Source organism: Ptychodera flava, chromosome 14, assembly GCF_041260155.1.
Source record: "Ptychodera flava strain L36383 chromosome 14, AS_Pfla_20210202, whole genome shotgun sequence".
Classification (NCBI taxonomy): Eukaryota; Metazoa; Hemichordata; class Enteropneusta; family Ptychoderidae; genus Ptychodera; species Ptychodera flava.
Window position 1 is genome coordinate 13,621,050 of NC_091941.1, and position 24,969 is coordinate 13,646,018.

General features: G+C 37.6%; 1 protein-coding gene across 1 annotated transcript; it reads right to left on the reverse strand.

Annotated features, from left to right (window-relative positions):
* Window positions 1-11,886: 11,886 nt before the first annotated feature.
* LOC139149430 (splicing factor 3B subunit 2-like) lies at window positions 11,887-24,882 on the reverse strand. Its single transcript, XM_070721198.1, has 19 exons — window positions 24,730-24,882; window positions 23,578-23,646; window positions 22,749-23,044; window positions 22,161-22,368; window positions 21,341-21,730; window positions 20,792-20,910; window positions 20,028-20,231; window positions 19,512-19,619; window positions 18,841-19,005; window positions 18,062-18,214; window positions 16,404-16,504; window positions 15,928-16,066; window positions 15,305-15,412; window positions 14,723-14,830; window positions 14,232-14,374; window positions 13,607-13,808; window positions 13,152-13,249; window positions 12,722-12,809; window positions 11,887-12,201 (listed from the first exon to the last, which is right to left on the reverse strand). The coding sequence occupies exons 1-19, from the start codon at window positions 24,812-24,814 to the stop codon at window positions 12,136-12,138; spliced, it is 2,850 nt and encodes a 949-aa protein (XP_070577299.1). The 5' UTR covers window positions 24,815-24,882; the 3' UTR covers window positions 11,887-12,135.
* Window positions 24,883-24,969: the final 87 nt, after the last annotated feature.

The window sequence follows — 24,969 nt, forward strand, 5'->3', positions numbered from 1 at the left end:
ATAGCCTTTATTGTTTTGTGTTTACAAGTCACAAGAGAATTGAGTAGTTTCCCCAGCCGTTAACTTATTTGTTAACTTAAGTAATGAAAACTTGTCGATGTATCCTGGAGATATGTCATGCATTTACAATAAAATGTCAAACCAAATATTTTGTGTTTTTTCTGAATATTATTTTTGCGCTGAATTCGTTACCCATTAAACGCTTTCACAGAGAAACAGACAGGGTGACAGAATGACAAGGGTAGATGGGGTGGGCGTGACATGGTGTCACATACAGTGACACATAAACGTCACCAAGCTACCGTGTTTGATCTTGAGTATAGCTGGCATGGGTTACTCAAAGTGACTCAAATCACACGCTGACGTGACAAAAATTGCGGCGAAGTAATCCACCATTCAAGTTCCTCTAATCCTATCACCGATCCTTTCAGCACCTTCTAGCTAATGAAAGAAACATATGTTATGCAGTTATGCTGTAGGGTTGGTATCGACCACGTTTCCACCAGACGAAGCCTTATAAAACCCTTTAACTACTGAACAAGGCACATTGCTAACCTAGGAATATAGCCGTCCAAAAGAGTTGACATCATACAGCTATAGCCGGGAAACCTTGGTGCAAGGAGTGACTTAGAACTCATCGTTTCTTTGAAAGGTGAGATCCAGAAGACTTTCATTTTAAATTCAGTAAAAAAAACCTGAGAAGCTATGCCAGGCATATGAAGCTCGAAATGTTGCCAGAACTTGAAGTGGGCGAATGTGATGACTTTGTAACTATAGTAGCAGCGTCGATATTAAATTAAATCCAGGGACCGAAGCAAGACACATCAAATATTTACTTGTTTCGCAAATCCACGATTATGAGTGTTAATAATCTATACAATATGTGTGACGTTTCTTATGTGAAAAGTACGTAGTGATGGTAGCTTGGAACAGATGCAGCCTCTTGTCCGCGCGGAGGTACCTATTTTTAATGCTGCGAAAAGGCAATGTTCAGTACATAAAAATCACGCAATTGGCGTTTCTGTTACTGGAATTCAAATCAGAAAAATTGGATGACATCGTAACCATGAGCGTGACTGGTTGATATTCACAAAAAATTGCAGAAAGCAAAGCCTTTCCATTAAACTTTAAATCAGAAAGATTAGTTGCTTGGTAAAATTCTAAGATATACCTAAGAAAGAAAATAAAACAGTAAGATTGATGGTGGAGGTGTTTTCTCAGGTTAATACAGTTCAGCTGCATTAGCGGCCCTAAGTGTTTTCCATTGTTATATTAATTTCGTAGTTACGAGTCCTAGAGCAATTTCTTCCCACCTGTTTTGTTCATTTATGTCTTGCTCGAATAACAAACGACTCAGATTGCAGTGACCAACAGGTGCCAGAGTCCCATGGGTGTAGTTACGGTCTTATTTATAGACTGTACTCTCCTTTCTCCCTGAATAACAAGGGTTTTCACTGGTTTTAGACCAGGTATCGAAACTATTTAAACCTCCCTTCAAAAAATAAGGAGTCTCACAAGAAAACGGGAAACAGGACACAAAAAATTAATTAAGCAAAGGATGTGAAACAAGGTTTCCAGTCTATCAGAAACTTTTCATAATATTTTCTTTCTTGTCTCAAAGTTATTTTCTTTCTTTATCATACCAATCTCTTAATTCGATTAGAAACACATTAAAAAATGGTCTAGACTTTTCAAATATATATCTTTGTTTTCCGCCCCTAAGACTTGTAACGTTTTATTTTTGTTCAATGGAAATATAATAAATTGAAGCTCAAACGATTCCCTCTACGAGACATCCCAATGCTTATGCACACTGTACCATTATTATAGAACTCCTTCATGTATTTTGGGTTTCGCTCATTTAGTTTTTACTGAGTCATTTAACGTTCAAGTTTCATTAAAAAAGGAAAAAAATAATGTTAGGTTTGAACGGTATATTTGCTTGACTTACTGGTAGGTGTAGCCGTGTTGCAACATGTTTTCACTCTTGTCCTCTAATAATCGAATTTTGACTGTGATGATTCAGCAAAAACTAAATGAGCTAAACCCAAAATATATGAGTGGGTGTTTATTAAAAAGTTTGATGGTTATAATTAGTTTTTCATTGTAAACTTTCCTCAACATAGCCATAGAAGAGAGGAAAGAGACTAAAAACTACGTATTTCTGATTGGTCACGTCTGGGTTGGTTTATCTCAAGTATCGTAATCATGCCTCCACATGAAGATTTGACCAATAATTCAAAAGCTATAGGGAACCTGTCTGAGTACTGATTTAAACTACTCAAAATAAGACATGTGGGCGACCCAGCGTGACTAAACAAGGAGTTGACCTTCACTCACCTCGGTTCATCTTATCTCAAAGCGTGCTTCCACATGCAAATATGGCTTCTTCATCTTGAACGTCACAACCGACCTAGTGTGGTCTCGCATGTACTAGCTCAGATGGAAAACTTGAATCGAGTCTTTTGACTATTAATTTTAAAAAAATGGCAGTTAATTAACTTGACACCATGCGAACCTGAAATAAACTCAATTTTCCTGGGGGAAAAGAGAAGATTGTCATAAGAAAGATTGATCAGTTCATTCACAGTCAAGTTGGTGGAGTTTGAGTTTAAGCGTAACTACTGATTAAAAGGCAGCGAAACCAACTATGCCCAGAGTTTGATGACTCGAAATCCTGCAATGTGTGTGGTTATTTTGCATATACCTTTGATATTGTCGTTCGTTTTGCAATTTAGTGTAATAGAAACAAACATTACGATATAATATGAATAGAGCAAATTAAAATATTTTCTAAAATGTCATCATACACATCAAAACAATTACTCTAAAGAACGTTTCACCAGGTTCATCCATGTCGACAATCTATACTAAGCCTGCTCCCGAAGAAATATAAGAATGAACTTTGTTGTCTAGGCTTTCGTCACAAAATGTTAGGGAGCGTTCAGTTATTACGGCCGGGGTGGGCCGGTAAAGTCCAGGGGGGGTCACCTTAAATTTGAAAACTGCAAAGGGGGTCATGTATTTTTCAAACAGCTCAGAGGGGGGGTCACTTAATTTTCATAAGTATCCGTCCCGTCAAAAAGCAGTTTCAGTGTTCAGAAATATTCTGGGAGATAAAAATGATTCGCTGCATGATTTCATTCTCTGAAGTCAGTTAACTAAATCTGAACTAAAGTATAATTATCTGTCACATGAACATCTTGACTTGGCAATTCTGAGGCTTGTCTGGTTGTAAATCAAGCTCACTGAGGGCAATGAACAATTCCTATTACTTACATATTAGAGATATAGCAAGTTTTGTCAGGAAAATTATTTAACAGTTACCTGTAGACTAATAGTACCATGAAAAGTGAAATAATACTTTTAGGTGAAATTCCAATATCATACTTGTTGTCAACATCTGAACTTTCAAATACCTTATTTGAATCAAGAACATTTGTATCAATTATCAAACACCTATAAAAGCACAAATTAATTTAGTTTAGCATTGTAAAAAAATTATTCATAGTTTTCTCATAGACTCCAATGAATAGTGAATCAACATTTCGGTGAAATTCAAAAATCCAATTTCTTGCACACATATCAACCTTTAACCATCCTAGTCTAACTAATGAAAAGTGACTTCAAAATGAATATCAAACGTCTATAAATACACAGATTTAGATAGTTATATATTGTTGAAAACAGTTATTCATAGTCTCCCCATAGTCTACCATGTATAGTGAATCAACATTTCGGTGAAAGTCTCAAATCCAATTTCTTTCACAAATATCCATTTGTAACCACTATAGTCTAATCAAGTACATTAATATTAATAATCAAGAGTACATAAATACACAGATTTACCCATTTTTGTTTGGAAAAAAATTATTTATAGTTTCCTAAAAGACTTCCATGTACAGTGAATCTACCTTTCGGTGAAATTCCAAATCCAATTTCTGGTGAACAAATCCATTTGTTACCACCTTAGTCTAATCACGTACATTAATATTAATAATCGAGAGTACATAAATACACAGGTTTACCTATTTTTTTATGGAAAAAAAAATTGCTCATAGTTTCCTCATAGACTCCCTTATAGTGGATGAACATTTTCAGTGAAATTCCAAAATCAGATTTCTTGTACATATAATATGTACCAACATACTAGTATTCTAATCAAGTAAAATTATGCTAATTATTGAACAATAATACACTTGTAAGTTTTTCATTGGAAAAAAATTATTCACGATGTCATCATAGACTCCCATGTATAATGGATAAACATTGTTGGTGAAATTTAAAGTAAAATTTTTGTCCACATACCAGTTGTAACAACTCTATTCCAATTAAGTACAATTAGGTCAATTATCAAATATCTATAAATGGTGCATAGATATAGTTTTGTATTGAAAAAGTATTACATAGTTTTCTCATAGACTACCATGTATAGTGAATCAACATTGTCAACAGCTGATTATCAATTAAATCCAAATATCAAAATTTTGTACACATATGCTTGCGCAAAAATATAATGCGATCCACCTGTAATTTCTGTCCAATCCCTTTGAGGGGTAATTTCAAAATTATAGCAAGTCAGAAGGGGAAATTTGAACATTAACAACTTGTGAGCTTGTAAGGAGGGTCATTTGAAAAAATCTGAGAATCTTTTTTTGATTCTATCATGCCCCCAGAGGTGTTTGTGTGTGCAGCTTTACTCAAGCGATTTGGGGGGGGGGTCATGAAATTTTTGTCATCTTAAAAGGGGGGTCATCAATTTTTTGGTGCAATGGGTAGGGGGTTCACTTATTTTGACCGATGCGCAGGAAGAATTTGCCGGCCCACCCCGGCCATAATAACTGAACGCTCCCTTAGGTCATTCCAAACCAATATTTTTTCATTTTTACAATTTTAACTTATTAAGACTAGTGCAGCTACTTCATGTGATTGTACGACTTTCGCACACCATCCACGCTAACTCATAAGGTATGACCCGGCCCTCGTTTGACCTATATAATGCAGTTAAATGTCATCTTCTCGGGGATGCAACCGGTTAACAAGTATGCTGGTATCTTGGTTATGACTTCAAATGGGGTTGAGTGACTTATTTCTAAACCTCTATTTAATTCAGCGGTTTGAGAACACAAGTATCTTTGTTGGTTATATCTTAGTTGCCAATCTGTCGCACTTAAGGGATGGGGTCAATTCATCATTCACTACCCCGGTATACATGACATGCAAAATTAGAATCCACTGCTAAATCAATGAGTAGAACAATACAAACACAGAAGTAGCACCATTGCAATGAACGGTGGGAGTGGTGCAGTAGTAACTAAACCAAATCATTACACAGTGCACATAAAGAAAACCTCTTCATAATAGAAATTTGGATAACTTACATTCTTACTCAGTTGGCAGCCTTTGTCTGCTCGTACCAATGACTGTTGTGTGTTGCTCTTTGTTTAACGCTTTGGCATAAAGTGGCAAAGATTGAGCAAGATTTTTGGATTTGGTGGTCAAATATGCTAGCATCTTGGTGATGATTTTGGACGTGGGAATGGGGGCGAGTGACTTCTCTCGCCACCGGTGGCGGTGTTTTCCTAACACAAATATCTGTTAAAATATCTTCGTTGTCAAGCAAGCCGTCAAACACTATAAGCATTGTGTTTACATGTTGCTTCGTCAGGCAAACAGACAAGTGAAGTCAGTTGTCTCGACAGGCAGCTGTTGTAACCTCCATCAATGTAATAATCTCCATAAATGTAATATTAACCATAATTGTAATTAAATCGGATATCAACCACAAAGGTAATATAACAGCCAACTCAAAATGTAACAACCCTGAACCACATCAAATGTAATAACCAAATTAACCATAAGTGTAATAAAACTCAAGTATAATGTATTATAAAACTTGAACTTGTATGTGATCACTTGTTTATCAATGCCCATGAGTAAATAAACTTTAATAAGATTAGTGTAATGTTATTGCATATTTTCCTGAAACTAGGTTTCCTTTCCAAAACACAGAATAGAATACATTCAGAACACGACATTGTAATACATACTGTCTATCAGTTTTTCAACACAATTTATCCACTGAAGATGGATTTGAGGCGACTAATGAAGAAAATATGACAAACTTTCGAAACAAGCGTTAAGGATAGTAGTGTTATTGTCTTTCACTGAAGTAGAGACTGCGCTGACACACAGACTGCAGCTGTGTCTCGCCGTGGCTATATAGTTCTACATAAAAAACGGCGAAACGTAAAATACACTTACAAAATACTCAAAATACACTAACGCAAACAATTAAGATATGCACGATATGTGGAGTCGTTTTCCCTTTAGGGACGATTCAGAATTTACTTCCAGGGGGAGGGTGGAGGATTTTCTATTTTCTCGGTGATTTTTTTCCATGGCCCCCCCTAGTAAATTATAGAAAAAATCTATGGCCCCCCTCATCTTTCCTGTTTTTTTCCATGGCCCCCCCTAATATATACATGCATGCTTATACGGTACATTATAGACATATCTAGTCTAACAAGTTGCAGGAACTGTAGGGCCTAGTGGACATTAATCGATGATATAACAAATCATTTCAGGGTTATGTGACTATAAAAAGAATGATTTGCAGGGACTGCAAGTGGCACACTTTTGGAAAGGGTAGCAATAAACATATCTGGTTGTAAATTTCTGAAGAAAAGTTAATTACTAAATATGAATACTTTTTTCGTTATGTCTCACTGATACATATGATGCACACAAAGACAAGCAAAGATGTCAGTTAGAAATGGTGAACAGAAAATCAGAGGAGCAGATAATTGGCAAAGTGATATATATCTTGAAGTTTAATGGTACATCTCATTTGCAGATATCCAGATATTTCTGGAAAGTGAGATGTACATGTACATGCACACGTTCAGCATACATTTTCATTTGATGATGCTGAATATTTGCAGACTCACGGTGAAAGTTTTAAACATTAGGAATTAAAATTGGTGAAAGCCAACTTGTTTTTAATTTTCTCTTTTTTTCTAATTTGGTTGTCATAAAACCAAGTTGCTGCCACTGAAAGCAACAATGCTGAGGAATATTTTAGAACATTTCTTGAACAAAACACCTTATCCAAAACATGAATTCACATGTTATTCTGCTCATTCCATTCACAATCCAATGTTCATATTAAAATGCAGATAACCCTGTGTAAGTCAAAATTCACATTTTGTCAGCAGTATTTTTCAAAATTGACAGAGCATTCATATTTCAAATTTTTTTTAACAAACTTTAATTTTAGAATAGTCATGATGCGCATGTTTTCAGATGACACAAAACAATACATGTTAATTTGTTTTTTTTGCCTTTTCTGCCAGCCGCCACTGTGAAATCTTTGATTATACATATCAGAATGAATGGGACACAAAAGTATTAGCATCAATACACAATGTGTAAGCCTATCCACATTTCTCCTAGCCTCATACACACTGAGATCACTTCTTGGACTACAGCAAATTTCTTGTGTACACAATATTTCAACATCCGACACCATAGCATTGGTGCAGTGCCACATGATCTTCTGGATGCACATACAGGATTATTGGAAAATCACCCTTTTGTAAATTTTTCACCATATATTTTTGACAGTAATACATAATATTTTTATTTTCAACATTAAAAAACTATTCGCTGAAAAGCACCTTGAAGATGAGACGGCCATAAATTTATTTTCAAAAAAGTTTATAGTAGATGTAAGCACTGTAAAAAGTTATGTAGAACATTTAAAAAATTTAGAAAGGGTAAAATTGATGAGAATGAAACATAGAAAAAAGGAGCAGAAAAGAAGAGTAGCAGTAGTTTACTCAAAGGATGAAGTGGGTGTATATTTGGGGTAAAAAACCTCAATTTTTGTATTAATGATAAAACTTTATTTAAGTCGAAAACTAGACAGTATTTTCTGAAATGTAATATTTCACTTGAAAGGATAGTATTCATGTAGAAAAAAACAACTATTTTACTTGGCATTATCCATCTTCATTTTAAAATTGTAGGGGTTTAAAGACTGACACTCTAATAATTGATTAAAATCATGATCAGCAAAATTAAAATGCCTCTTATTCAAAATGCCTCTTATTAAAAATGTAAGAGCTTTATTGCCAAACAAAACCAATTGATAGTTGTTGTGTTATATAGTGTTATATAGCATTTAAAAAACATAATGTGAAATTTCAGAAAATTTGACCCAGCCCGAGTGGAGTTAAATGCGTTGGAAATTTTGAAATTGGGAGGCAAAAGAAGCCAAGAAATCAGGTGATTTGCATACATTTGCATAAATTAACACTTCTTTATCATGCAACTTTCAACTGCTTTACAAGCTACAAGGTAAACCCAACCTTAAAAAGACATTTGCTGTAATTTTTAGCATTTGTTCAATGTTCATCTCTGTGTATCAGCATTTGTTTGTTATTCTATCACTACATAGAACACCCAATGCTGTATTTAGCAACATACCAGTGTGAACATAAATGACCTATTGTTATTGTTGATAAATGAATTCTAGTCTGGACTTGATCTGAGATCTCTTTTCACACAAAACAACCCTGACTGTTCACTGTATGGTTTGTATTGACACGCTAAATACTGGACATTTCATAACGCTTCAGGGAGGAGAACAAGATACTGCAGTAGATGCATAAAACAAACCACTGTGAATATTACCGAATTTGGCAGCTAAGGAGTTTAACTAAACATGTTGAGTTTATCTGTCACCCAGGTAGCGTCTACGGTGCTCTTTTGGAGAGATCAGAAATTCTGGGCAAATATTGAATTGATGTTTTTTTTTCCTTGGCCCCCCCTAAAAGATTGTGGTATTTTTGTCTGGCCCCCCCTAAATTTTCTTGGGAAAAATGGGTGGCCCCCCCTGAAAATCCTCCACCCCCGGAAGTAAATTCTGAATCGTCCCTTACTACATAGATAAATATTTAAGGGCTAATTCTTCATTTGCGATATTTATTACATTTATGATTGATAACTATTACATTTATTGGTGTTTTTTGATTACATTTATGGTGTTTTTATTATATTTATGGTTTATTTTTGTTACATTTACCCTATTGGCGATAAATATTTATGGATGTATTTTATGTCATCATGGTTGATGTTACATTTATGGAGATCATTACATTTATGGAGGTTACACCAGTAAGTTTGGTATAGAATAAGTTGTCTGTACTTTAGATTATCCATTATCCATTTGGGAATGGTGGTTAATACTACAAGGACTTGAAAGAAACTCAAAAAGATTTAGCCATCTGGCACCATCCCGTTTAGAAGAGGCTAAATTTCTTTAAAATGTATCTAAATTTTCTCAAAATGATCACTGTTTAACATGTATTTGCGTACAATAGAGTAACTTCAGCACCAGGGTGTCCACAGTAGTATGACCAAGATTTCAGTACGTTGAGAGAAAACATAAATGTCGTAAAATACATCATTTTTAACAAATCAAGAACCTTTTTTAAGTCTACAGTCCAGATGACGTCTACTTCATATGAAAATACTCATGTCCCTCTGGTAATTAGTAAGACTGACTGAAATGAATCCAATGTTCCGATTCCTCCTTGGTGTACGAATACCGATAGAGGAATTCTCCTGAGTCCGATACGAAGGTCATTACGATCAGAGTTTTAAGTTGAAAAAAACGGACCTTTGAGCGCCAATAGGAATTTTTCGACGTTAAAATATACATTGTAAACCCGATTAAAACTCGCATGCAATGGTAAATATTGCGGCACATGATACATAAAAACCAATTCAAACTTTATATTCTATTGTTCGGTAAAGTCTTCGACACTTGTTGCTATGTGGAGAATAGTGTCTGCAAATAGCGATTCATAAAGGGCGATTTAAATGATATCGTCACAAGGCCGAAAATAGTTGTCACTATGGAGGGGGTAGACACAGGGTCACCTTGACTACCACAGTTTCGTGTTGATGACTCATTTAAATCGACAGAAATTGCGTGGTTGGCTGATGCATAAATCTTCGGCGACAGCATTCCATACATGCACTCATAGTTATTTAGATGAGTGCGCATAGAACTCTGCTCAGTTCAGAGAAATCACAAAGTAAACGTGCACGTTGGAATTAGATGTACTCGTACATCGCTGACTCACCCCATCCCAGTGCATCTTCAACACAACAAGTGAACACATATTGCCATTATCGCAACGGAACGATTTGAAGTGTTATGTTCATACGGTCATAAAGTGCGTTAAGCTCATGCGACATGTACAAATCCATGGATAATCACTAATACGGTATAATTCGCTTAATAAAAATGTATGAGACTCTCTGCCAATTTAGCTGTCATTTTACGGAAACCACCGAACACGACCAACAAAAATCATTCGTTTGTTTGTACTTTGAAGGTAGACGGGTCACTACACACCGTTCCCTGACGAAGCAAATATTATGAACACAAAATGCTACAGCAATGTTCTTATTAATTAGTCAGTTCCCCGTGCTGAGCGGATATATGGTGAACCTCCTGTGGAGTTGTGTTTCTCCTTCTTCCAGCAGTTATGCAAAATATACCATTTCACTGACACAAATGGGGAGTCTGGACAGTCTGCAAGGTTTTTTCCTTGGCTGACTCCATCAACAATAAGTCAAAACTATATGTGAGCCAGCTTGCAATAATATGCATCCTGTACCATGAACCCTCATGGACAAACTTCACTACGTCGGACCAGAAGGTACACATAAAATTTCACCGAGAAACAGACTAATATCTTCCTATACAGACGTGAATGTGTCAATAATTTTCACAAGGTTCAAACACAGAATCCATACTGCAGCACCGGCCTGTTTGATCCAGACTGGTACCCTACAATATGTTAGTAAATCCATTGTAAGTTTTTTTCTGCATGGGAGATGTGAGAGGAAAGGTATTGGTAGTACTTTATTTGAGGGCGTGTCTGGTACGATCATGAAATCCTCATAAAAAGTCGCCTTGGATGAGGATTTATGATCATAAAATGCTCATAAATAGTCACCTTGGATAAGACTTTACTCTGAGATCATAAATTTGATGGATGGTGTCCTTGACTGGTCATACCTGGGAGGTGAGGACATATTCTGAAAATATGTCAACCTGTCTTTCAATTGTTGCTGATCACTTCAAAATTTTACAACTGCTTGCCAGAGTACATGTAGACTTCTTTTACAGAAGAATGTTTCACATATGTAGAAAATAGCTTTTACAGAGTTGCTCTCTCTGTTACAGATTCCATCCTGCTGCTAAGCAACATAAAAACACACTGAGAAATATTGCCCATCTGTTCTGCAGTCCACACGCTCAACAACGGAGACTTGTCACGCTCTCAGAGGTCACCATAAATGCACCTTGTTCAAGGCTGTGTTAGCACACCCATGAGGTGACTGGTGCTTATGTACATAATGTGTCACGTATTTCATCATGAAGACAGCACGGCGAATTTGGAACGTGCAGACAAAATCAAACAAGACATATATTAAAGCCCCTTTTTACATTTTTTGTTCCAGATAAAGACGATTTGAAATCAACTGCATCTCATATAACCATGCTTGCCAAAGTGTGACAACAGGACATTGCTCAAACACTGGAGAAGATTTAGATTTTCACAATTTAATAATATTTCAGTTGGAAACACAAATGTAGCTGCCGCACATATGTGTATACCTGCAAGTGCATGAATTTAATCGACCAAATCCAGCACCAAGGATTGGAATACTGACATTTCCAAGACAACATGGCTTAATAACAGGAATCCAAAACATCTGTTTCAAGATTTGATGTTATTTTTTTTGGTGACTAAATGTAAAAGACACAGCTAGTGGGGCATTAAAGAGAAGCATACATTGATGCTAGGTAAAAAATATGATTTTTATTTGCCTAAAAGACTGAATACACTGTTCAAGATATAAGGTGAATAAGCTTTGTATCAGTTGGCAATGGAAAAACCACCGATTACTGCACTGCAGACAAAAATTATGCACAAATGATGCAGGTCAAAGGTCGTACAAATGAGAAACGGGGATTTTGTGTAAATTTCTTACTTTGCTGGTTGGATAGCGAAAGAAAATTAACACTATAATTTTTTGTCTGATAAGAAATTAGAACTTGAATTCCTTGTATTTCTTGCTGGGTTTGGCTTCCTGACTCTGGGCTTTCCTCTTTTTCTGTGTGGAGAGAAAGAGAGAGACAGAGAAAAAGTAAGCAATTAAAAATGAGGGCTCGGCAATGAGAATTCAGGTTTCTTAGTTGGGTTGGTACTAACACCTGCTCATGTATTTTGCTTTTCACTCATTAAGTTTTTGCTGAGTCATTTAACGTTAATGGTATATTTGCTTGACTTATTGGTTGTATTGTACCTGTGCTGCTATGCATGGTATTTTTTCCTCCAATAATCGAATTTTGACTGTCATGACTCTGCAAAAACTGAATGAGCGAAACCCAAATACATGAGCAGGTGTTTAATATGATAGAAACTCCACCGCGAGTGATTATGAGCACATTCGAATGTTACGCAAATAAAGAAATAACCCATATTGTGGCTGATATCTGGTACTGCTTTGGATATATGTGCAGTATATATTGACTAAAATTAGTAAAATTTTCTTGAATCAAAGAGAACTTCCTTGAGTCACTGAGCCAACATCTCTGCAGGATCTTTTCAAAACTGAGAAGAAGTGAAAGTACCTTCTGTTTTGCTGCATGTTCAGCCACCATGTCACTGAGATCTTCTTTCTCTAACTGCCCTTGTTGCTCTCTCACAGTTTCTTCATACCTGAGGGGTAGAGAGAGGAAGACAATGATTACATGATGTTCCAATGGCAAGCAATCATTGTATCAACATCAATTTTGTTAAATCCTCTAAAGAACTTGTTGAAATCCTTGTCAGTCAGCTTGATCTACCTTATCTTGTTTGTCTGCCGTGTTTGTTTTCTAAACAAAGGTATGTCCGGTACAGTCAGGACAACAGTGACTTTTGCAGGCATCTCAAGGAAGGTTAGGGTCACAGCAACTTCAAGACGGTACATTTGATACAGTCAAGGTCAAGGTGACTTCCGAGAACAACAGCAGGTTGATGTTAGTGTTAGAAATGAAAGTGAAAATCTAACCAACTTACTTGGCTTCGATCGCAGAAGTGTCCAGATCCAATTCACTGGGATCTAAAGCCACTGCAATACCTTGATCTGTTCCACCTGCTGCCTGTGTTTTTTTAGCCTAGAAGAAAGAATAAAAAAGCAAAAAATGTCAGCAACTTGGTACTCTCACAATTTTTCTCATTTGCACTTCTGTCAACGAAGAGTTTAATGATTTTGGCCACTGGGTGGCGCACTTTGGGAGTGCCACAATATACTGCTTTGACATTCTGTTATTTATATTGGTGTACAACAATAATAGATATACAGAGTTTTTGTCTCTTGCTGGAAAATATTTGACAACGTGCAAATCCACAGATGGTACCCTTCAAAGCATAAAAATTGAAAGATATTCAGCAAGTGTTCTCCATGAAATATTTGAAGATTTTTTAACTTGTATGGAGTCTTACAAGCCTTCAATAGTCAATCTTGAACTCACCCCTGCCACGTCGTATGTGTATGTTGAACCAAGCATAGCAGCTCCAACAGCTGCCTTCTTCTCTGGCAGTATTGTATACAACTGCGGTGTCTCTCCACCTTGCTCCATGGCATCCTCTATCTTCTTCTTTCTCAGCTCAATCATCTCCGGTGTCTCCATACCAGCTGGCACTGACGTGATGCCGCTGGGAGTGATCAAACCTCTGTTGGGAGATTGATGAGAAAAAAGATATAAACATTTCATTTGAAAATGAAGTTCTGACCAGCACATGGTGTTGTTACTGATAAAAGTAGTGATAATAATGCCAGGCCATTACTGTGGATGCTGTTCATGGGAAGAATTTGAATGCTGCTCAGTGGGTGGGGGAAGGCGTACAGTGAGACTCTTATGAAAGTGACAGTAGTATTAAACATTCCCTTCTCATGCTTCAGTGAATATCTACATTGTTGATAATCAATCAGATGTTCTTGCAAGTTTTATAGATAATCATAATCCAGTACAATGGGACATGATTTCACAGTCTGCTCCTTTGACTGAAAGATCCATCGCTTGAGGGCGCTCTCTATGCTCCCCTTGAGCGACAGATCTTTCAGGCTACATGCTAGGAAGAAGTGGGTTAACTCACCCATCAGCTGGTGTGATCAGTCCTGTATCGTCTGGTTTCTCTTCATCTGATGAGGATTCTTCCTCCTCTTCTTCCTCCTCTTCTGATTCACTCTCAAGTTCCCCCCAGAGTGTCCTGTCGATTTCCTCTTCTTCTTGAGGAGTCTGGAATATAGTAGTGACGGTAAAGTAATTTTTCACACTGGGAAATTTTCATTCTCTGTATTGCTGTTTTTTCTTGAACTTACAATGATTCTGCAATTTGGAACTGGCTTTTGTGTGTCTTGGTCTTGTTGACTGAAAATTTCATCAACACAGTATGGATGCAGTTTATGTGGGTTCAGTGGCTGCATTACAAATATTGTACTGAGGACATAGCATGTAAGTATTAGAAACTAAACATGATTTTGCTACTTAAATTTTTATATAGCAAAAAGCAAGACCTAGCAAAGTGCAGTATGGATGTGACTCACATGGTAAACCAGAGGCTAAATTGTCAAGTCCTGTACTTACATTGAAATCTGTGGCATTGGTGCCAAACACATCGCCATAGAGTGGTTTGCCAGCCTCATCGACAGGTGGCTTGCCCCATCCACCGGCATGATAGCCAAACGAACAGCTCTGTGGAAAGAAAAGATCACATAAACTTGATTGATTTGAAGTGTAAACGCAACAATGAATGCACAATTCAATTTCTGGTGAAAAGTGCAGCCTGTGATTATCTAATTAACTGTAGTAGGTGTCTCATGGAATCGGGCAATGGTGGCAACAGTCAACTCCAGGTGTTTGGAAACTCACTCTGTTTGACCTTCACTAGAGAAATCTTCATATTGTGAAGATAATATTCACAGTGTATTGAATTCCATGAATATGAGAAGTTCTCATTCTCTATCTAGGAAAGGCATCCCTATGATCAGGATAACTGAGCACATTGGATATGAAATGGGAAATCATCAAGTCTGCTATATATTCCCAAGTGATTAGGTACAATTTCATTCTCTAAAACTTGGTGAGTTTTTTTAGGTGACCCTTTTAGTCAATATGATATGATGCATGTGCTGTTGATACACACATTACAAGGTCAGTTTACTTTACCTCTGGGATAGCTGCATTTAATCCAGGAATCTTTAGATTTGGATAAGACGGAGGGGGTCCATACCTCTGCATGGCAATCAACCATGGAGGAGGGAACTTGTGTGCATTCTGAAACAAAAAATTCCAGCATGTCAGTGATGATACATGGCTATGTTGATAGCTCACACGACCTGATGCTTACAAAGCAATATCTGCTTGCTAGTAAGTACACTTAATATCTTTATCATCATAAATGACGATGAAACTGGAATTCTTGGAGGTTGGTGTACTTGAGCAAAAGTAAATGGATAATGAACTGTAATACAAGCTGAGATTTTCAAATAGCTGTAGAGTAACTACTTGAGAAAGGAGTTTAGAAACCATCATTCAAGTGTGTCTACTTTATGACAAGTAACTGTACGCTTTGTGGATGGCAGCAGCTTGCAGCATAGTAAAACAACAATTTGATTTTTGCATGCACGGTTCTTGGACATTTTGCAGTCTGCACTGGAAATACAAAGGCATCACAGAACTAAACGCTGGTGGCGCCCACACCAGGTCATGGCGCATCACACTGCCAGCAAGGGACAGCTTATACCATTTCACACAAGGCTGGGTTTATATAATAAAAGTGCATTACTCACTGGTCCTATAGGCATTCCAAGTGCTGTCCTCAGCTCATCAGACAGCTCTCCTGGTTTCTTCTCTTTAAGTCTGGTTTCAAATTCTTTTCCCTCGTAGTACAGATCACCGTGAATTGTCATCTTGGGTTTTGTTTGCCATCTGAAATTTGACGGCAAAGGCAAGGAATATGACATATTAGAAACAGTTTCTTTATCTACATCATTGATCTACAAATCTTGACTTTTGCATTACTTTACAATAGACCAATGTTTTTTTTCTCGAAACTTTTGGGGGTCCAATTTCTTTCTCTATTGGAAATGAAGAATTCTTGCACTTTCTGTGAAAATACAAGACTACTGTTAGTCTTGCAAAGGCAATCAGTTGTGCTTTAATTATGAAATAAGATGGAATCAATCTTTACCTGTATCTATATCAATTTCAACTTTATATTGAATGACACTGCATTAATAGACGACATTTAATAATTCACACTTACTTGAAGAAAGCATCATGTAACTTTTGATAATCAATGTCAATCTTTCCCATCTTTGGGCGTACTTTTTCCCGCATTTTGGATTTCATTGTCTTCTGTTCCTCCTGAAACATGAAATGCAGACAAATTGTTGTCAAAAAAATAATTGACATCTTGAAAAATGTCAACAAGAGGTTTGTCTTTCGAAGATCAATCAATCAATGAAAGATTTATATCCCAGGATTATCAAAGAGTGCAAGCACTGCAATGCTTTGTATGGTTAAACCTCTGAAATGAACAAACAGATTGGTGTTTGCTTTAACTTTGAAAGTTCATCGGCACGAATTTGAACAATGTCTTACTACAATAATACATAGTTTTGATGCAGTATATGAACAATAAGATTGGCAAAGATGGCTCGTTTGCAAATTTAAACAACGCTGCATGCACAGCAAAACACAGAGCTTCGACTATATTATGTATCCTTTCTGTAAGCTAGGCAGTGCAAGCCAGAACACAGCAATACACTGTGCAGTGTTCTCCCCAGAAAAAAATCATAGAGTATCGGCTAATTAGCATAAATTTACATAACAATAAGTCATGAATATTTTAATTAATTATTTTCGTTAAAATTTATGAAAAAAATTTAAACCTGAAGATGATATATTGTATAGTGTCATTTCCTCTGTGTTCGTGTTGAACTGTACGTATTCCGAAGGACTTGGGGAGTCTAATCACAAACTGGCATCTTAGGGTGTCTACCTTTGTGACACAGCAAAATGCCTGTCATTGTCAATATGTCGGCTGCAGTGTGGTTGTTTGGATACCGTCGATATTTCTTGTCAAACTTTGAGACTTAAAATGCCACATTTATCCATTTTATATTGTTTTGGACAAAAAAACGATGAATTCTTTGAACAAAAGGTTTGTAAATGGCTGGTTTGTATATTATCATTGACGGAAAGACGTTGTGCTCATGAATATCGCTCAATTGAGAGTACAGCGTACGTACACGCGTATAATAGTAATTGACAGACAAGAGACACTGACACTTCAGAGATGTCGTTATGCTTTACCACTGAATTTCCGAGGCCCTACAACCTTGATTTACTTCTTCAGTTACAAATTAATAGTGACTGTAGGCCCTAGAGTTTATTTTAGCATGTCTGCCACAGGAAACAAACTTGTCAATGGTCGATGGTTTGTGTTTACCGTAATTCAAACCTAGCTGCCCGGACGCAGCTGTCAACATTCTTGATAAAATTACGGACGATTGTCTTTCTGTTACCAAATGTCGATCTCTTTGTCCCATATGCAACATCAAATCACGTTGACACCTTTTTTGTTGTGAATTATTTAAAAATAAACTTGTGAAGTACACTTTTTTTCGTCACTGACAATAAACTTCCTGTGCACGGTAATCAGCTACCCGTTAGCAGGTCATTTGTACACGGCGGTTGGTTCAAATAGGGTATCGGATAGCGTATCGGCCGGTGTGAAAGCGTATCGGCCAAATTAAAGGGTATCGGCCCGATACGCTAAACCCTCTGGGGAGAACACTGCTGTGGAACTTCAATTTTGGTCCTTTGATCTGTTCCCAACCGAGGCTTTGGTAAATATGTTACTGTAGGATCTTTGCTCACAGAATATAGGACATGCAAGGGTTAATCTTCATAACCTACCTTTTCTTGCAAAGCTTCTCTCATCTCCATGATGCCTGTCTTTTTGATAAAATCTGGCAGTTCAAACGGCGGCTTCTCAATACCTCTCTTGCCTTGCAGATATTTCCTCTTGAAACACCAATGTCTGGGAACAGGTACTGTGTTCCTTGTTGCCTGCAATGAAGAAGATGATGAATCAGGATATGATGGGGTTTCAAGTCACATGAAAAAGCCATGGATCAGTCTCCAACCTCTTCAGCTTTGGTCCAAAGATTTGAATAATTGGGAGGTAGCTGTTGGCAATCAAACAGCTAACTTGCACTTTAAGGAATTCATTTGGTCTGATGAATATTTACTCTGATGGTAAAAATGGAATCTAGATTCTCATAAAATCTCATTTACTGATTCAGTACAGACACATGTGGACGTAAAGAAAAGATCAGGTGTGCCTGAAACATACTGTATTACAAATGTTGGGTACAAATAATGAAATACGACAAGCACTGCATGCAGGTGTCCTCACATTATGTAGGACCTTTATAGAAAGCTTACTTTTCATCCCATTAGATTTAATGCGTGCAAGTTCTGTCCTCGGTTGATGCTTGTTTGGATCAGAAAGCTTCTCTTATCTGAAAGTAAGCCCCTCAAAGGCATTTTTACCTGGTGTCAATTCAATCATAGTACTTGATCTTTCCATAGTAATTTTCTAACATAGGCATCAAGTTCATCAACCTGAGCATACAGGGTCACCAATGTTGGTTTGTAGGTTCTCAGTCCTTGAACCTTGCACAGAGTCTTACCTTCAGATTCACCAGTAGTTTTGGATCCTGAGCCGTAACGTCATGCATCTCCACAACGTCCGGCCTGCTCACCAACTGCTTCAACTCGGCCACACTCAGCCTGTTCAGTTTCCGCAGCTTCTTCTTGGAGATCTTTGGTTTGTCGTCATCTACTCTGTCATCATCCTGTGTGATCAAATCCAAAAGAACAGTTGGTTTCGTTTTTTTCTTTCACTCCCAAAAATGTGAATATCTGGACTTTTTATTTGGAGGCTGTAACATGTGATGGCATCTGGCTATCAAAGACAATCTCAAAATAGTCATCCACACGTGCACATGTGCGTTTCAAAGAAAACTATCAAATAGCCATCAGCAAGTATTTTAGAGTTTAAAGCTACAAAGTTGTGATTTTGTCGATACCTGACTTGTCCACGCACAAAATACTGTATCCCTGTAAATACATTTTCAATACTCAGATGTCACTGTTTGTGTAAATTTTAAAGCCATGAAATTACAAAGCAAAAACACAGCTCAGAACTTTGAACTTCATTACACAGCACATTGAACTACATGTACCACTGACAGCATTACAAAGAAACACACATAGCCAAGCTGAAAATAAAATGCATACACACAGAGCAATACAACACTGCCATTCTTAGCATGTACTTGTAACCACTTCAATTACTTACCGACATGTCACTGTCACTCATCTCCTTTTCTTCTTCTGGTTTCTTGTCTGTCTTTTCCTTGAGTTCTTTGGTTTTTTCCTCTTTTTCAGGTTTGACAGTTTCTGCAAGCTGTATCAGGAGAGGGTTTAAAGAGAATGGAAGATCAACACAGTTCAAATCACTGGATAGCTTTGTTTCAATACTAGTGTCTTCAAAGTGTCATCCTGGGAAAAACAGATGTGTATAATGTACAGAAGGATAAACCCATTTAACCCTTTCACCACTGTGGTTTGAACCAATTACATTGTTTTCTATAGTAAAGTTGGACCTCTAGAGAGGGAAATGGGGGTTGAAGGATTAAAATATCATCATGACTGTGCAACTTGTGAAATTTTGATTTAAACAGCTTTGCAGTACACACTACTTTTCTTCAGAGACTAAAACTTCATAATATTTAAAGTCAACTCTCCAGAGTGCTAAGTGCAGTGAACACATACTAAAATTCACATCACCGTCTCTACAAACACAACCACTCACCTTGAAAGCTTCAAATATTTTGTGAAATTGTAAGAATGCTGGGTCCTTGAGTTCAGCGGACAGATCCTCTGGTACGTACTCCACGTCAACGTTGTCTTCCTCCTCGTCTTCTCTGTTTGCCATCTCTGCCTCTCGTCTCATCTGCTCTTCTCTCTGTCTCTCTTTCCTCTTCTTTTTCTTCTTCTTGCGTTTCTTGTTCTTGGACTGGAGTAAGAACACAAGAAGCGTAATCAATGATAACGGTGAAGTCTTGTACTATGACATTAATATCATAATGTACATGAAAGCCAATGATAGAGCAACGGTATTGACTAGCTCTCTCGATGTAGGGTGTGAGAATTTACCCAGGTTTCATTAGAACCTTGTTTGAATATTTCGAAGATAATCATTTTCCCTCATATTTCAAAATACATACAATGGCTGGGTAGGTCGTTTGACCAGCTTGTTGAAACTTTATGACACTTTCTCTGCCTACTGTACCCTCACTGCAAACACCATAGTAGAAAACTGCTACACATTCAATGTTATCAACCCTTGAACTTACAAGGATGAACCTTTCCGGAATACACATTTGGCAATAAAGAACACAAAGTAAATTATTTCCTTATCATCAATATAGATTCTTGGGACAGACTTGCACAACATGCATATGTCTGCAAAGACTGTGCTATTGTCCAAGGCAGCCATGACAAAATGGCATATTTTTACAATTGGTACGCGATTATCACAATGAGTCACTGAAAATTGACAGCAGACATTCTCACCTCTTTGGATTCCGCCTCTGCTGGTTGCATTTCCACTGGTTCATCATCGACTGTGTCTAGTTCTTCCACTTCCACATCTGGAACTACAGTTGCCTTTCGTTCGACTTCCTTCTGTAACACTGCACCAACACAAGTCACACAACATTGTGGGTTATTTTGAACATTGACAACATGGTTAACACTTAGATTTACCTACAAATAATGCCAGCTAGTCATTTTCATAATATTCCAAATAGTGAAAAAGAAAGTTAACAACTTCAGTAGAAATGCCCTGTACCATTAGTAGAGTAACACAGAATGCCAAGAGAAAACTGGAAGCAGAGGTGATGCTTAAATTTTCACAGGTTTCACTTTGCAGGCAGGTAGGTATCCTTGCAACATTATGAAAATTATGTGTTTAAAGCATTGAAAATAAAGAAAGCTATTTTCTGAACCCTGCCCGAGAAACATTTTGGAAAATCAGTGTATGTATTTTGACTGTTTTATTTCTGTGTTTATCACTTTCCTGCTGTCATCAAGAACACCAAACACTCTAATTAATTAACTTACCTTCATCTTCTGTAGTTCCAATTTGTTGCTTTCTTTCATCTTTGAAAGCGAGTACTTTCTCGAGAGCCTGTGGCAGCCTGACAGGTCTCTTTGGGGGTTCCTCCTCTCTGGTTTGTGCAGGAGGAGGTGGGCCTCTGGGAGGGGGCCTGTTGTCCTGTCTCATTCCCTGAGGAGGCTGACCCATGTCTCTTCTTTCCGGTGTTGGTAGAAGGGGCCTTGGTTGCTGTCTTTCTGGTGGTGGAGGGGGTGGTGGTGCGTGTGACCCACCTTGCTGCATTGATGGGGGTGGACCAGACATTGGTCCCTGAGGAGGCCCCGGCGGACCAGGTTGACTCGGTGGAGTTGGTAGCAGTGGCCTGGCGGGTGCACTGGGAGTGGGCAGTAGTGGTTCTGTAAGTGAATAACATTTGGAAAAATGACATACTTACATCAATACACATTACCATTTAGATTACTTACATTTTAGTTTATCACATAAAATTCTGCAAAAGGCCAAATTTGCATAGACAGTTGTTCCATGCGTGCAGGTACACTGCACCAGGCTATGAAAAAACAACCTGAGTGTATCAGTTTTCTTTTAACCCTTTCACCCCCAGTTCCCTGTATACAGGTCCAACTTTACCTTAGAAAACAATGGATTTGGGACAAACCATGGTGGTGAAAGGGTTAAAAACATCAAAAGTAAAAACTCTGAAACTCTTAAGTCATATGAAACAAGATGTCAACTATGATGCCATTCATCAAGTTTTCTTTTATCTGATCACATCATTTGAAATATGTCTAAACCAAATTTGACGGTGAAAGGATGAGAGATGCTCACGTCTTGTCTGTTGGTGATGCTGCTGCTGCTGTTGCTGCTGCTGTTGTTGTTCCTCTTGGATTCTAATCATCTCTTGTTGCTGTCTGATCTTGGCTTCCTCTTCCCTTTGCTTGATCAACAGCGCCATTTGCTGTTGCCGTAGCAACTCCTCCTCTTTGGCCTTCTCTTCCATCATTTTTTGCTGGGCCATCTGTTGCTGCTGTAAGAGCTAAAATGACCAACAACAAAGTGCACAAAATAGTCATGATGTCTTAAAGACAAAAACTCTTACATTGGGAAAATAACATTGGATACTTAGTGAAGCCCTACAACTTCACGGCAGCTTCATTCAAATATCAACTACATAATGTAAAATATGCTCTCATCTCCTGATGACATTTTGTACATGTTGAACATAGAGCTTTCTGGCATCAATGACAGTAGGTGTTGGTTTGTTTGGCGGTGACAAAGTCATTTTGACTTTCTGTCTGAAGGCAATCAAGTCCTATGAGAGCTGGTTTTTCACAGTTACATTCATGGGTGCACTGCAACTGAAGCATTGAGCACACGTAACATCAAATTACCACCACACTTATTTTCCATTCTTACCTCTTGCTCTTCTGCAAGTTTCTGTCGCTCTATCAACTGTTGTTGCTGCATCACCTTCTGTCTTGTTTCTTCGTCCAGCAGAGCAGCCGCTGCCTCTTGCTGTTGCCGCAGTTTCTCATCTTCAATTTGTTGCTGCTTCCTCTGGGCCAGCCTCTCCTTCTGCTGTTCCAGAATTCTCTTCTGTTCACTCTCGATGAGTTTCTGTGCCTCCTCTGACTGTAGGGCTTCCTCGTCGTCTAGGTCAGATGGCCTGGCAGTCTGTTCCTCTGCAGGTGGTGCAGATTCTGAAGCGTGTCCTGTGCAAAGATATTTATAAAAAGTCAATACCATAACCTCTTTTAATTGTGCAACAACACTGCAATCAACACAGATATGCAGAAGAATTTAATGGGCTAACAGAGGTATAGAAATATTGGAACTGAGAGTTGAATGTATAGATTATCGGGTATGTCCGTGTTAGCATGCTATAGTGCTAACTAACTGCTGTGTAATCCTGACAAGAACAAAGTACATGATCTATTTTCAATCAAACAATCAAATTCTTGCTTCTGTGCATATAAGTTTTGTGAGGACTTTAACAGTTACGTAAACACTAATACTGAAAAAGGCTGGTACATGTACACTTCTTCATATGACCAACGGAAAAGGGGGGCAATTAATTAATCAAAGATCAGAAGGGGCAAAGACACATTTCGAATACATTACAGGCAGTTGTGTTGACACAATAGTACATAATTGATGGCCCCAGCATGTGAATGCACCCTAATATCAAAAGTTTTCATCAGTATAAACTTGAATTGACATTGACATGCATGTATGAAAAACTTACCATCCTCTCCTTCCTCTTCCTGCTTGATATAGTGTGACCGTAACCGTTCTATGAGATCATTTTTAATACCTGTTGGTAGAAGAAAGTTTAGAATAACATGACAAATTACAAGGTATTTGTAAATATACAAGGACTAAAAGATGGCAAGGTAAGGAAAAATTTCTTCTTAACTTTTTATTGTCTGCTTTCTGTTCTCATCAATGATGCAACTTTTTCATCATGGGTATCTTTTGTTTCCTAGAAAGTTTGCTCCTCTTACGATGCTGAGACGTGAAGTTGTATTTTCAACCTAAGTACATTTACATGTATGTGGTATGGCAGAGCATTAAATGATGCAATCTACAGTATTTTGGCGAGAGACCATAAATTGCACCAAGTCATGGTCAATATGAAATGTTCTTGTATGCTTACAAATGTAAGTTTGTAGATTAGTTAACTTTATTCTTTGATTGTATTGAATCGTATCGTGATGATGACTTGTGTTTTTACTAATCGTGGGTAATTAAAAAAAAACCAACAGAAGCCACATATACAGTTACCAAGGAAATGTAGTTTATTGCCTGTGTGCTGTTTTCAGTGTTAGTGTCACTGTTTTCAGTGCCTTCAAACACAGCCACTGATTGAATCATGGAGGTGAAAAAGAGATGCAGCATGGAGGTAGAATCTTGCTTTTTAATACTTCAATGGATATGCAAGGAAACCGTGAAACGCTGCGTGAATACTTGCAGCTTGTTTGCAAGGAAGAGACATATTTGCAGCGGTGAAGCAGCTCGAGGTTTTGCGCCATGGTCCAACGCATGATGGTCCTGCCACAGCAGCAAGAGCTTCATGCATGATCAACAGGAACCACTTGGCCCATTTATCTCCTTTAATACATAGGTATTTACAATCAGTTCTTTCCGGAAATTCTTCACCGAAATTTTATTATATACACACGGCATTTACTGAAGACGATAATTTTGGGAGAAGCATAAACAACAGATCACAACATTTGCAATAACCATTGAGGTAGCAGAGACCTCCACGCAATAACATAACAATGTACTGAACAACACATTGACAGTCTGGGGAAGTAGACTCTTCTTCTTCAAACACGAACGAAGGTTTTTTTCACTCAATTTAATGGCGTAAAACAAATGTGCATATACTAACCTCCTACTGGCAGTCCAAGTGCACTGAGTCTTTCCCTTAGGTCCGCGACTTTGAGTTTCCGAAGTTCAGTTGTTGTAGGGATCATACTTGCAGTTATACAGAACGCAAGCACGACGCATCGCTTTCGTTTACCCCATTCAAGTCTACTTCCGTTAATAGTATCCCGTGGAACAAAGTAAAAGCCTAAATGAGATTTTGTTTTACGTTTAAATTGCAGGTTCAATGATTCAAATACTTCAT